This window comes from Acartia tonsa, chromosome 10, assembly GCF_053477335.1.
Source record: "Acartia tonsa isolate MP-2025a chromosome 10, ASM5347733v1, whole genome shotgun sequence".
Classification (NCBI taxonomy): domain Eukaryota; kingdom Metazoa; phylum Arthropoda; class Copepoda; order Calanoida; family Acartiidae; genus Acartia; species Acartia tonsa.
In genome coordinates, this window is record NC_137269.1 from 28,894,517 (window position 1) to 28,908,993 (window position 14,477).

Genomic DNA, 14,477 nt, shown 5'->3' on the forward strand with positions numbered 1-14,477 from the left:
GATTCCTATAGGAGTAAGGTACGAGTTAGAAAGCGAAGAAACTCTATTATCGTTACCAGCTGTCCGCACATCCATTTTAAACATATAACTTCTTAACAAACAAAAATTTTGATAAAATTATCCGATTGGTCTGACTTTTGGAATACTTATTCCTAGGACAACAAAGTACACTGTTATCAGAGAAGCATCTCTGTAATAAAGTGCTAAAAATGCAAATATGTTCATAAAAACTTGTAAACGCCCATTTTACCTCCCTCTAAAGAAATACTTAGATTATCCCCCCTCATACCTCAAAACTCCTCACTTAGTATACCTTGTAAAACATAACAAAAATTGACAAATAGCAAACTTTATTTTTTGTTATACTAGCGGCTACGCCCCTAGAGGCCTCTTGAGAAGGGGGAAATTGAATTGGATAACCCAATTTCTTAATTTAGATTTTATAAGAAAAAGTGGTTGTACCCTCCCCTAAAATAGTTATAAACCTTCCCGTGAACTATGAGAAGCTACCCTGTTAAGGAGAACCCGATCGGTTTAGCGGTTAGCGAGATCCTTCGTTGCAAACAGACAAACATCATTCTAATTTGTAATATAGATACGAGATCCATCAATTAAGAAATACATAGTAAGATGTATTTTTGATATAATTTTTAGAGAGCTAATTACCCTAAGAAATTTAATTATTAATAACTAACTTACTATATGTTTTGTTATAAGCTGGACAATGACATAGTATGAGGGAATACAATTTTTACACTAAATGAATGATTTACCAAAGAAAATTTGTATATGCTACTTTTATAGCTGACTCCTACTGCGAACGAAATATTTTTTGTATCCATATTGCTCTATAATTTACTTTGTCGGCCTCTAAGTTCGTCCGTTACGCTTGGAGAAATGAGATATGTCGCTGAGTTTTTTTTGCCAAAAATGCTTCTTGGTCTGTCGATTCTGCTAAAAAAATGTTAAACATATTTTTTAAAGGCTTCTAACCACTTCCCTTTCTGTTACTCCAACAAAATATTTTATTTTCGGCAATTTTAAATTGAATTGATTGGCTGAATATCATCCCCTGATGGAGATAAATAAATACTAATTTAATGCTCATAATATTTATTGGTTTAAATGAAACAAAAGTAACTAAACAAGACTACAATTAATTACAGAATTAAATATAATAAGATTCAAGTATATTTAATTCTATAGAAACATCATCTCAAAAGTTGTCATATGAAGATTAGATTGTGTAGGTCATGTTTAGAGGGATGGTCCGACGGAAGCAGCCCTGCCTCTTGCCTTCATCTTGGCGAGCACCTGCTCGTTGATGTCAGCTCTCTCCTCAGCTTGTTCTAAGTCAGCCTGCACCTTCCTAGATTAAAATTTTTTTTAGAAATTTGAACAAAAGGGCATATTTCTCCCAATTATAATGTACTAGCGGCTTCGCCTCTAGGGGCTTTACCCAAAAAAGTAATTTAAAAAAATGTATTACATGTGGTGCATCTAAAACCAAGACTAAGCTTTATAGATCACACTATACAACATGCTATAAAATAGAGGAAATTTAATTTACCTGAACTTGGCCAAGTTAAGAGCAGCAATTTCTTCGGCCTCTTCGATCTGCTTCTTGTAAGACTTCACCTTGTTCTGCAGTTTGTCTACCAGCTCCTGCATTCTCTCATGGTTCTTGGTGTCCTCCTCCTGGCTGAAGGTCAGTTCCTTGATGCGCCTGTCGGTGCGGCGCTGAGCCTTCTGGGCATCAACCAGACGGCGCTGCTCGTTGTCAAGCTGGCTCTCAAGATCCTTGATCTTCTGCTCAAGTCTAAATATTTATTGTGTTAAATCATTTGTGCTATGCTATTATGTGAAGCATGTGCTCAATAAGAACTAGATTGATTATTTTCAGGAATACTTTGCAATGTTCCATATGTACAACATTTTTCAAAAAGGGATTAATTTCACTTGTATTATTTAGTATAAAAATGCTGAAATATACAGTTCTTATATTATTTTTAATGGGAAAGATGAAGCTATTAAATATAAAACTATATATAAAAAACTATAGATGGATTTCATTTTGAATTTAAGAAATAAAAAAGTTACCTGGAAGTGACCTTCTTGCCACCCTTCATGGCAACCTGCTCAGCCTCATCCAGCTTGCACTGCATCTCCTTAACCTGGTTATCCAGAACCTTTCTCTGCTTTTCGCAGTGCTGAGCATTCTCTTGTTCAAGACGGAGTTCATCAGCCAGCCTGGCAGCATCAATCATAGCCTTCTTAGCTCTCTCCTCAGCCATCTTGCTCTCAGTCAGCATTTCCTCAAGATCAGCCTAAAAATAAGATTTAAAAATTACTATTGTTGACTATATTTTGTAATGTGATTAAAATATGAAGGAATAAATGATAATAAAGTATTTAAAATTCAAAATTTTGTTAGTTTTAAAATTAAACTTACATGCATGGTTTGCATTTCAGAATCAAGCTTCCTCTTGCTTGACTGGAGAGCCTGGTTCTGAAGAGTTGCATCAGACAGCTGTTCAATGGAATCAGAAAGCTCCTGCTCGGCACCTCTGCGCTGGCGGTCAGCATTCTCAAGCTGGGTCTTGCACTCCTCCAGCTCGTTCTGTACAGCATGGAATCTTCTCTCAGCCTGGATGAGCTGCTCCCTGGCCTTGTCTCTGTGGATCTGTTCCTGCTCAAGGGTCAACTGAGCCTCCTTGATGTTTTGCTGGTACTTCTTGATAGATCTCTGGGCTTCAGCATTGGAGCCATTAGCATGCTCAAGAGCAATGTCAAGCTCATTGATGTCAGCCTCAAGCTTCTTCTTCTGCCTGATGGCCTCACCCTTGGCTCTGGTCTCATTCTCAAGAGAAGATTGCATAGATTCCAGGGCCTTGCCATGAGTCTTTCTCAGACCCTCAAACTCTTCCTCCTTCTCCTTAATTCTTCTCTCAATCTCCTGCTTAACCTGGCTAAGTTCAAGCTGGCAGCGAAGCACCTTGTTTTCTTCCTGCTCCAAAGCAGACTCTGCTTCCTCAAGAGCAGCCTGCAGCTCAAGTTTTTCATTCTCAAGACGCTTTCTAATTTTGTCAATCTCATGGATGTTTCTGCCACCCTCACCAATCTGGTCCATAATATCCTTGATCTCATTGGACAGATTCTTGTTCTCACGTCTGACAACATCAAGCTGCTGCTGAGATTCCTCATATACAGTTTTCACCTTGAAGAGCTCAGTAGAGTAGCTTCTGCACTCAACCTGGGTCTGGTCCAGCTCAGCCTGGAGGGCATCAATCTTGTTCTTCCATTCAGCAACAATCTTGTCAAAGTTCTTGGCCTTTTTCTCCATCTGGAAGCACTTGTTTTGTGCATCATCAAGGAGTCCACTCATCTCCTCAATCTCAGACTGCAGCTTCATTTTGTCCTTCTCAAGAGCAATAGCTTTGCTGTTGTAGTTCTGGACAGTTGCTTCAGCTTCAGCCAGACGGGACTGCAGCTTCAACTTGGCAGACTCTAACTCTTCACACTTGGCAAGACCATCCTTTTCATACTTTTGTCTCCACATTTGAGAGTCAGCAACTGACTTGGAAAGCATTCTGAGTGCATCAGCCTTGGATTGAGTCTCCTCCTCCAGTTGTTCCCTGGTGGTATCAACCTCATGCTCAAGATTTCTGAATTTGCCCAGGAGGAAGGATCTCTCCTTGGATTCATCATCAGCAATCTTCTTCTGCTCAGCCAACTGAGAATTAAGGGTCTGCTTGACCTTGTTCAGAACATTGTTGTTGTTGTCCAGCTCTTCAATGTTTCTGAGAATGTCAGCATTCTCAACAATAATCTTCTTCTTGGCAGAGTCAAAGTCGGACAGGGTGAGATTGGCCTCCTCACATCTACGCGTAAGGTCATTCAACTGGGTCTGAAGCATATGGTTCTGCTTGGAAACAGATGCCTTCTCATTAGCAACAGTGTCCATAGCAGCCTTGACCTCATCAATTTGCAGTCTCTTGCCATGCTTTTCCTTCTCAATCTTAGTCTTCATCTTATTGAGCTGGTCAACTTGCTCAGACATCTCACCAACAGCATCAAGATGCTTCTTCTTCAAGCTAGCAAGAGTTGATTCATGCTGAATAGCAGCCTCCTCAAGATCTCTTCTGAGTTTGCCAATTTCAGCCTCTCTCTTCTTGTTAAGTTCAATCTGGGCAGAAGTAGCACCACCAGCTTCTTCAAGTCTTTCAGACAGGTCATCAAGCTCTCTTGCAAGAGTACCTCTCTGCTTTTCAGCCTTAGCTCTGGCTTGACGCTCAGCCTCAAGCTCTTCCTCACTGGCTTCAATTCTTCCTTGGAGCTCCTTAATATTCTTCTGGAGCTTAGCAACACTGTTCTGCTCCTCTTCAAGCTTGCCCTGATTGACAGCAATCTCCTTTTCCTTCTTGGCAATCAGGCTCTCCATCTCCTTCTTATCTCTTTCAAGGTCATTAACCATCTCTTGGGTAACCTTAAGGTCAGCCTCAACCTTCCTTCTCTGCTTGTCCATATCAAGTCTGGCCTTCTTTTCTCTTTCAAGAGAATCTTCAAGCTCATCAAGAGTAACCTCAAGCTTGGTCTTAATCTTATTCAAATGATCAAGCTTCTCCTCAGCAGATGAGAGCTCCTCACTAGATTTAGCTTGGGTCTCCTGCATGTGCTTCTTCTCCTTGTTCAGCTTGTTGATCAGCTCATCTTGATGGGCAATTTCATCATTAAGATTACGAATTGTATGATCTTTGTTGGTTTTTTCCTGTTCAGCCTTCTGAATAGCAAGCTCCATATCTTCAATGTCCTTCTTGAAGCTTTGCAGATCATTTTCAAACTTTCTCTTCTGGTCTGTGGCAGCATTTCTCTTTGCCTCAGTATCAGCCAAAAGATTTTGAATCTTGGTCAACTCATCTTCCTTCTTCTCCCTGGCAGCGCTAGCATCAGCAAGCTGAGCCTGGTAGGAAGAAAGATCTCCCTGTTCATTTTCAATCTGCTTCATCATGGATTTTTTGTCTTCAGTCATTTGCTTAATGCCCGCCTGATATTCATCCCTAAGTACAACTTCCTTGTCATAGGCAGCACATGCAACAGCAGCCTCAGCTTCAAGAGCAGCAATCTCCTCCTCAATGTTCACCTGACCAATAAATCTCTTGGTTCCATTGACAAGAGCATACCATGTCCAGTCACGGAAGAACATGTATTTCTTGAAGTTTCTCTGCATAACAGGGATGTAATTTCTCTTGGCAATTTCAAGCTTGTACTGCTTTCTAACCAGGTAACCTCTGCAGAGAGCCTGGATGTATAGAAGAATGGCCTTGATGCACTCATCTCTGACTTCCTCAAGGATACCAACAGTACCAGCTCTGAAGAACACCTTGGTGTGTCCAAGACGCCATCTGTCATTAGCTTCAGGAATGCTCTCAAGGATGATTCTGGCAGCCTTCTGCTTATCTTCACCAGCAGCATAGACCTCCTTGGGCTTGATGATAATAAATCTGTGTCTGAAGTCAGCATAGAAGGTTCTGTTGGGGAAACCTCTTCTGCAAATTCTGATACCCTCAAGTACACCGTTGCAAGTAAGCTGATGCATGACAAGAGCAGAATCAAGCAGTCCAGGGGTCTTGTGGTTGTTGGGCACAATACAACGGATAAAGTGAGGATCAGTGGTGTTAAGAGTAGTCAGCAGAGAGTCAAGCTGGGATCTGAAGAAGGATGATACAGTTTTGTGGGTCTTGGTGTCCTTACCCTTCTTGCCCTTTTCTTTCTTACCCTCATCTTCAGGCTGGCCAGGATGATCTCTGAAGAGATAGACAACAAGAGCATTGTCAGACTTCTTCATCTGGTCGACAACAGTGTCATTAAGAGGATCTTTGTTCTTGTTGAGCCAGTCAGTCAGGTTATAGTTGACAATACCAGCATAATGGGCAATAGCAAAGTGAGCATTCTTGTCCTTGGAACCAGCCTGCTTCTTTAAGAAGACAGGTGACTTGCCAAGCAAGTTCTCCTTCAACTTGTCCTCAAAAGACTTATCGCTGGCCTTGGGGAACATAGTTTCTTCCTCAAGGATAGCAAGCAGACCCATAGGCTTCTCCATAAGCTGGATAGTGGCCTCCAAGTCCATACCAAAATCCACCATCTCCCACTCAATACCTTCTCTGACATACTCCTCCTGTTCCAGCACAAACATGTGATGGTTGAAGAACTGCTGCAGCTTTTCATTACAGAAGTTAATACAAATCTGTTCAAAGGTGTTAAACTCGAAAATCTCAAAACCAGCAATATCCAGCACACCAATAAAGTTAACCTTCTTCATGGTGGGGTCAATAAGGGTTCTGTTACAGAGGTCAACCAGCCACAAGAAGAGACGATTGTACATGGATCTGGCAAGGGCAGACACAGCAGAAAGACAGTTGTCAGCATTCTGGCCCTTGTACACCCACTCAGTACCGACCTTGATCTTGGGTCTGATGAAGTTACCATAGAACAGTTGCCAGTTCTCAATACCACAGAGCTTGCAGACCTTTTGACCAGGGGTAGGGTCATCCATCTCACAAGACTCCTCACGACCCTTTTGCTTGAAAGTCATCTCACCCATGTGCATGATAGTAGCAGTCAACTTGAAAGCATCTTTCTTCTCCTCAGGGGTGAAGCCAATGACATCAAAAGCCTGATCAGTAAACTCCAACTCCTCAATATCATCAATAGAGTCGACCTTGACCTTACCCTGAGAGATGAAAAAGTAGTCATAGGGGTCAGTGCTCAGCTCGCACATCTCCTGGAGACCCTCAACTGGGCCAGTCTCAAGCAGCTGGAAGAAGATATGGTAGCCTCTCTCATTAGCCTGCTGGTAAGTGACACGGGACTTCTCCAGAAGGTAGACATCAATATAACCACCAGCAAGCTTACCCATGTGGTTGAAGTAGATACGGATAAACTTACCCTAAACAAAATAGAATAATTAATTTCATTTTATCATAAATATTTTGTAGAGAAAATAAAGTATTTATCAACTTGAATATCATAGTAAAACAAGGGCATAACAATTTAGAGAGGTAAAGTATGCAGTATAATATGTATATCAAATTCAAATAAAATATTTATGATTTTAATTGCTAATATCAGATTTAAATAAAGACATAACTTTTAATTCAGAAAAAGCCTGACACCCTACAGTTGAAGATATCAAGATATATTGATTTAAATAAATTGTAAAACTTACGAATCTAGAAGAGTTGTCATTACGGATGGTCTTGGCATTACCATAGGACTCCAGAATAGGATTGGTCTGGACAATCCTGTCCTCCAAGTTGGCCTTCTTCTCACCACCTTCACCTCCCTGATTAAGCAAGTTACAATTCAAATAAGTTTACTAACTTTTACCCCCAAAAAATAAAAACTTATTTGCATTAAACTTTTCTGCCACCCAAAAAGGACCTTTTGTAAACAGTATTATTTCTTTTGCTCGTGATTATTACAGTAAGAAAACAATGAAAATGTTAAAGAAAATAAACATTTATTCTTCAAGATAAAAAATACCTCCCTCTTAAAACTGAAGAAATGGTTGTAAGGAGAAAGATCAATAAAATCTTTCAATTTCTCCACTTACACTTACTTAAACTTACCTTTTTCAAGATACCGACCATTTTAAAATAACATTGTATTAAATTTTTAAAAATCCCTCAAAAGAGAAGGAAGTCAATTCAACTACAGCGCTTCAAATAAGAGAACACCAAAAAGTGTTTATAATTTCTGAATAAATAATTAAACAACTAAATATTTAATCTGCAATGCTTGAAATTTACTTAAAACTTTGCCATTATGTAAAAAAAATAAGGCAATTAAAAATTGAAAAATAAGTTTTAATGAAAAAAATTACTATTTTTTTTTTAATTTGTATAATAATTCATATTAACCTTGGCCCTTGGATCGGCACCGAGGATGGCAAAGTAAGTGATTACTTTTTTTGTGTTCTCAGTTTTGCCAGCACCGGACTCACCTACATGGGTGTTAGCATTAGAAATATATGTGGTCACTCACCTTGGCCTTGTCGTTACAACCAAGGATGGCAAAGTATGTGATGACTTTTTTTGTGTTCTCAGTTTTACCAGCACCGGACTCACCTACATGTCAACATGTCAATAGATACATGTCACTCACCTTGGCCTTCTCGTTAGCGCCGAGGATGGCGAAGTACGTAATGACCTTCTTCGTGTTCTCTGTCTTACCAGCACCAGACTCGCCTGTATGATCCAGTGACTTTTTAGAATTAAGTTCCATATGTAGATCATAACTTTAATTTATATGACATAACCTTATGACTTATGACATTTTACCCCCTAAAAACAAGCTTGGACGTCCTTGACCTGTGACGTCAAATAAAGCCATTGCCTTCAGATTTTTTTTTTCTTGTGGTATTATTCAGAAATATCAATGATTATAAATTGAATATAAAATTCAAAATATACTTTTCCTAAATGAATAAATTGAATTAAATCCTAAATAAAAAAAAACATTTAAATTACAGCATCTTTCTCATATTTTTTTTTCTAATTTTCTTGCCCTAAAATTTCCAACTTGCATAATTTTAACAAAATTAAAAAATGACTGTATGCAACCATATTTTTCTTACTTACAAAGGTTATTCATGTTTCTTTTTAACGTTTTATATCCATTTTTTAATTACCTAGTTTGTTTTTACTTTACAAAATTTGAATTATTTGGGGGAGGATTATTATTTCGTCTACTCATGAAATAAAAGATTTTACCAGCTAAATAAAGCAAACACATTTCCCCTGTCTAAGAATAAAACATACCGGTAATCAGCATAGACTGATCCTTTTGGTTGGCCATCATCTGCTGGTAAGCACCGTCAGAGATGGCAAACAAGTGAGGGGGAACCTCATTCCTCCTCTTGCCGATGTAGAGCTTGACAACCCTGTTGGTGTAGATGGGATAACGCTTGTAGGGGTTGATGACAACGCAGAAAAGACCGGAGTAAGTCTTAAAAAATAAAAGATGTTTAGCTTTTGGATTAAATAAACTTCCCTGATTTTTGAGTGAATATTATTGAATTTACCAAATTGATTAAATTTTCAGATAAATTTACTAATTTTCCCATGCCATGAAATGATTATAAATAAGAGATGACTTCTTTTACCCTTAAATGTAAGATATAAGTTACTTACATAGATAAGCTTGGCAACATATCTAGACTTCAAGTTCCAGAGGACAGCAGCCTCATTCAAGTAGGTCATGTTGGACACATCATCGAACTTCTCCATCTTGGGAGGGTTCACCTGCATCACTTTGTCAGCCTTGAAGGTCTTGGGCTCCCATCCAACCTAAACAGTAAAAACTCTGTTAAATCTGCAGGTATTAAGTTGACTTTTTTAATGTTTTGTCAACATATGATTTAGATAGAATCAAACTATCAGAAGTAGTTTCCACAAAAAAATAATCATTAAAATTCAAGTTATGTAATGTATGTTAGGTTTTTTAATGCCTACAGGGTGAAAATTGTTACCTTGACATCAATCATATCTCCCTTGACCTCCTGAATGAGGGCCTCGTCGTAACCTCCCTCTCCATCGGGGACCCACACAGACTTCTTGGCATCATAAGGCTTCAGGGAATCCTCTTTTTTCATCTCAAAAGAGACGAACAAGAAGGGAGATGGATCTGAATAAAACATTTTTGTTAAAAAATGGAGTTTTACAAAGAAAATATGTGACATGTGACGTCATAAAAATAAGGGATGAGAGGAGTAGTGGGAAAGGAAAAACAGATGGATCTATTGACGTCACACGGCTCATTTCTTAGGATACTTTGTAGAGCTTCTCTAAAAAGTCAATAATTATTAAATCAATTTTTAGATAAAAAATACAAAAAAGACTAGAATATCAATAAATTCGCAAGACAAAGAAACTTTTTGAGAAAAAAATGTAATTTTTTTGATGGACGATCAGAAAAACCTAAATTATAAAGTTGCTGCGCTACCAGAAAGTTTACTTTACCTGGATCCGGCTCCTTGGAACCTCCAGACTTGACGTGGCCAGGCATGATTTAGATTATACCTGAATAATACAAACATACATTTTTACGGTTGTCCACAAACACGTAAATTAAATTATTATTTTTTATTATTAAAATGAAAAATAATATTACTAAACATTGCATTGATAAATATAACTTTTTGAGGATAAAATTAAGTTTGTTAGGAATAGAAGTTTTTTTCTTTTTCGTATTAATAAACTTTCTAAGAATTTGAAAAATATTCAAATATTGTTTTCAAATTATGGAAACTATCTAATTATACCAAGAAAAGATTTATAGAGATCTACAAATTAGCTTTATTTCTCATTTCTCAAAATATTGAATTCCAATTTCAAACATGAATATAAATTAAGTTACTTGACTCTTTTCTCATAATTGAATATGATTTTTTACTGTGTTTATACCATATTACATTTATATTGACCTGACTTTATTGTAAGATTTAAAATTATTCTGAGAAACGTATTATTTCTGCGGATATGAAAATGAGAATTTATTAGATTAAAACCAGTTTTATTAGATCCAAGGGACCGAAGACCAATGCCAACAAAATTGTCAGTAGTATGTAGCTGTACATGATTTTTCAGTATGGCTGAGAACCGTTTATAATCCAGCGGATAATAATCGGTTTCGAACTCAACTTGAAAATAGATTCTAATATGTAACTTTAATATCACAATATTGCCTCAAACTTTTCTTACAGCAGTTTAAAATTACAATAACATAGAGAAACTAATATATTCCGTTTTAAAAATTATTTTTTAGTTGCTATCAAATTGGAAGCAAAATACAAATACTTTTAGGTGCCATATATATACTCTAAAAATTACTTAAAACAAGCTTTCAAAAAAAAATAAGAATGTTAGGTAAATTGCATGAAATTATTTTGGAAAAGTTTGATTTAATAAGACTGTAGAAAAGTATACCTAAAGGATTACCCCAAATATAAAGCACACATACCTTGGTCAATAGAGAAAAATAAAGACGCTCCTGTTCGCTCCAAAAGAAGCCAAGAGAGTGAATTAGCTACACTCACAGCGGTCAACTTGTCAACTCGCCTGTCCTAGTTACCATTTCCCCTTTCTACAAATAAAACCTTACTTCCCCTTTAGAGCAAGGATAGGGGGATCATGAAGGGAAAGGGGAAAAGTGGTTAAATGCTGAATCGACAATATATTAGATCATATTCATGGGGAATGAAAGTGACCTAAGAAATATGAATTTAATAGTGTTTTAAGGATCACTTTCCATATAATTCTTATGCTTATAAGGTCCTGAAAAAATTTAAAGCGAGGCTTTAAGGTGGAGGTGAGGGGTAAGGTTGACGTACTTCAATAAATTTCATTTTAAAATTAAAGAAAATATTGTAATTTTTCAGGACCTATTCTCTTTTGTGAGAACATTTCTTGTAGCTGCGTTGTTATTGTGCTTTCATTTTTTTTGGTAAATGTTTTTTACAGACATAAATAAATAAAGTCTTATTTATACACAATTGCATAAAAATGTTTTAGAGAATATAATAATAATCGGCAAATACACTTGAATATGATACATGTTTTAATAAATCGCCAAATCAGCAGAATTTGGAATCAGCCAGCTAGCCATCTGACCGGTCAGTTTGTCCCTTAGAGGACATTTCAGTGGCCGGGAGTGCGCTTTCTCACATACACAAAAATTTGTGGATTAGCTTCTAATCCAGTTTTTGTAGGCATGGAAAAGATATTTGATCCTCTCTAAAAGTACTTGGATGTATGTATGCTTGTGTCACTTATAATCACGGAAACCCCTTTTTCACTTGTTTTTAAATTTAAACAAAAAATAAAGCAACTTCGGAACTGCAGCCCACCTCTTAGTGCGAAGCCACTAGTTGAGTTTATAAAGAAGCACTTGTCAAAATTGAAGCTCTTTATAGAGCCCACAATAGAGCGTGATAAGTTTAAAACGTTTGGCCGAAAAATTCCGAATGACGTCATATCAGAATAGTCCATTATTCTAATAATCGACCAAAAGGTTTTAACTTGACAATATAAAACGCTTCATAAAAATTTAGATTTGAAACGGGAAAATTTAAGCAAAAGCCTTATAGAATTTCAAGAAAACAGTTTGAAACCCCAAATAAAAATTTAATTGTTGCGTTTTGTATTTTGTTGATTTAAATCTTAAATGTTTATTTTGACCTTTGGTGTCATAATGACCTAAAATATGTAGAGTGTAGATATTCATTATTTATTTCAAGTATGACTTCTTAACTGACTAATATCCGTTGGATAAGCACGCACCTATTCTCAGCGATACTGAAAAAATATGTATAGCATTGTATTACATTCAATTCTCCACTATTATTTAAATAAAAAATATAATATTAATACCAGATTTGTAAGTCCGTCTTCGGCTATAACACCATGTGATAAATAATTATTAAAAAATCATGTTTCTGTTATTCATACCAGTAAATAAGTATACATGGTAAGGATTTTCTAGTTAAGATAGTGTTATCAAAGGAGAATAAAGTTTAACATTGAAATTTTAATATTTTTACTCAAATATCCAACACGTCACTAATAATTAGATACTTAGAGAATGCAGGGATCTGAAGGGATAAGACAATGGCAGATAAATTTATATATATCCCTAATGATGATGCACAAAATTTCCCCTTCTAAGAATTAGTGGTTGAACGTTTGGATTTTCAACTTAATGAACCAACCAATCAAGATTCAATAAGAAAAGTACCCAAAGTTGTAAGCCAACGAAAAAGAAAAAATATTACATGAAACTTTTAGGACTAGTGTAATAAAGAGCTTAATGTCCCCTCCCTCCCTGTATAGTATAGAACGTGTCATATTAAAGGAAAGTCTACTTTATATTCGCAGCGAATCTTTTCAACACCTAAAGTCTGTCCCTCCGTTCATGTAAGTCCAAAGAAATACAATTGTATTTGTGAATTTCGTTGGCATTTCAGATTGGAACATTTCATTTTCTATGAAGATTGCTGTAACGATTAGGAATTATAAAGAAAACTAAGCTCCAAAATGTACTTCCGCCCTTAAAACTGTTTTGAAAAAGAACTATTTATACACAAAATACATGCCCAAGAGGTCCAACGGTTAGCGAGATCTTATGCTTCATCTAGACAGCAGACAGACATACATCTTTCTATTAGGTTTTATGAAATAATCGCTATTGATTTTTTGTCTCATTTTTAAAAGCGAAGCTTTTCTATAATTAGGGTCGGTCCGTCCGTCCGTACGTTCGTCCGTCCGAGATAGTTAGCTTTGATTCGTTAATTTAGGCATGTTAGAATTGTCCTATCGATTTTAAACTTTGCATGGTGATTCCTGTAGTAGTTAGGTACGATTTAAAAAGCGTAGCAACTCTATAGTCGTTACCAGAATGTTCGTACGTCCATTTTAAACATGTTGATTTTTTTACTTTTTTAATAACAATTTTTATGTGATAAAATCATCCGATTGATCTGATTTTTATTACTGATTCCTATTACAATAAGGTACAATATTATGAGCGAAGCATCTCTATAATTAGTATTAAAAATGTCAGTATGTCCTTAAACAGAATTCTGTATTTAAGAAGTTTTTCAACAAATTTACGTATAATTTTGTCAAACCTTATATTTTCATTTTTTGTATATTGTTCTGACACTCAACAAAAGTTAATGTTCGTCTGTCATATCGTTTCAGAGCTTCGCTTTTATGGATGTTGTCATTCTTGTTAAATTCATTTTTATGGATATTTTTATCCTTGTTCTTAATATTTATGTTCCTAATTATGTTTGATATAAATTTAGTATTTCTTACGGTCAAATCTATGATTCATACCGAGACCCAAGTTAATTTTTAGGTTAAGAAAGGAAAAAATATTTTGAAACCTTTTGATTTTTAAAAATGATAAAGCTAAAATAATAAAAATGGATCTGCTCTTTAATATATTTTCCAGAATGGCTTCGAAACCGATTAATATCCTCTGGATTAGAGTTTTTAGTTCTTAGCTCTAGAAAAAAATCATCTTTAGAATCGTATTACAAACAATTTTCTGTGGATTTAAGATAAAACATAATAAAATTATTAGCAGTTTTAATCTCATAATTTTTCATTTCAATATCCGGGGAAAGCTGTCTACAATACGATAAATATCCATCCATTGTTTATATGCTTCTTCTGTTTTTTAAATAGCTAAATTCTTTATAATTCACTTTGTTTATCCATCTGTATAAGGGAGATGTCATTTTCTCGGCTCCTATTTAAAATAGTTGGCTGATTTACTTTGTGAAGATACCGCTTATGGAAGAGAATCTTCTATACAACTTACTTGGTCCGTTGACATAATTCTCTCTCTTTCTTCCATCTATTTTTTTAATGATTACTGATTATCAGCTTTAAAAGAAATATGAGACTCAATGC

The 14,477-nt window shown here is 36.1% G+C and overlaps 1 protein-coding gene across 2 annotated transcripts; it reads right to left on the reverse strand.

Annotated features, from left to right (window-relative positions):
- Window positions 1-1,096: 1,096 nt before the first annotated feature.
- LOC145329796 (myosin heavy chain, muscle-like) lies at window positions 1,097-11,120 on the reverse strand. 2 transcript variants are annotated; one of them, XM_080174193.1, is made up of 11 exons: window positions 11,020-11,120; window positions 10,020-10,079; window positions 9,530-9,684; window positions 9,192-9,347; window positions 8,820-9,006; window positions 7,920-8,002; window positions 7,226-7,342; window positions 2,453-6,946; window positions 2,101-2,327; window positions 1,571-1,819; window positions 1,097-1,369 (listed from the first exon to the last, which is right to left on the reverse strand). In XM_080174193.1, the coding sequence occupies exons 2-11, from the start codon at window positions 10,063-10,065 to the stop codon at window positions 1,258-1,260; spliced, it is 5,826 nt and encodes a 1,941-aa protein (XP_080030319.1). In that variant the 5' UTR covers window positions 10,066-10,079; window positions 11,020-11,120; the 3' UTR covers window positions 1,097-1,257. The 2 variants fall into 2 exon arrangements, with proteins under 2 accessions (XP_080030319.1, XP_080030320.1); XM_080174194.1 differs by lacking the exon at window positions 7,920-8,002 and adding an exon at window positions 8,044-8,126.
- Window positions 11,121-14,477: the final 3,357 nt, after the last annotated feature.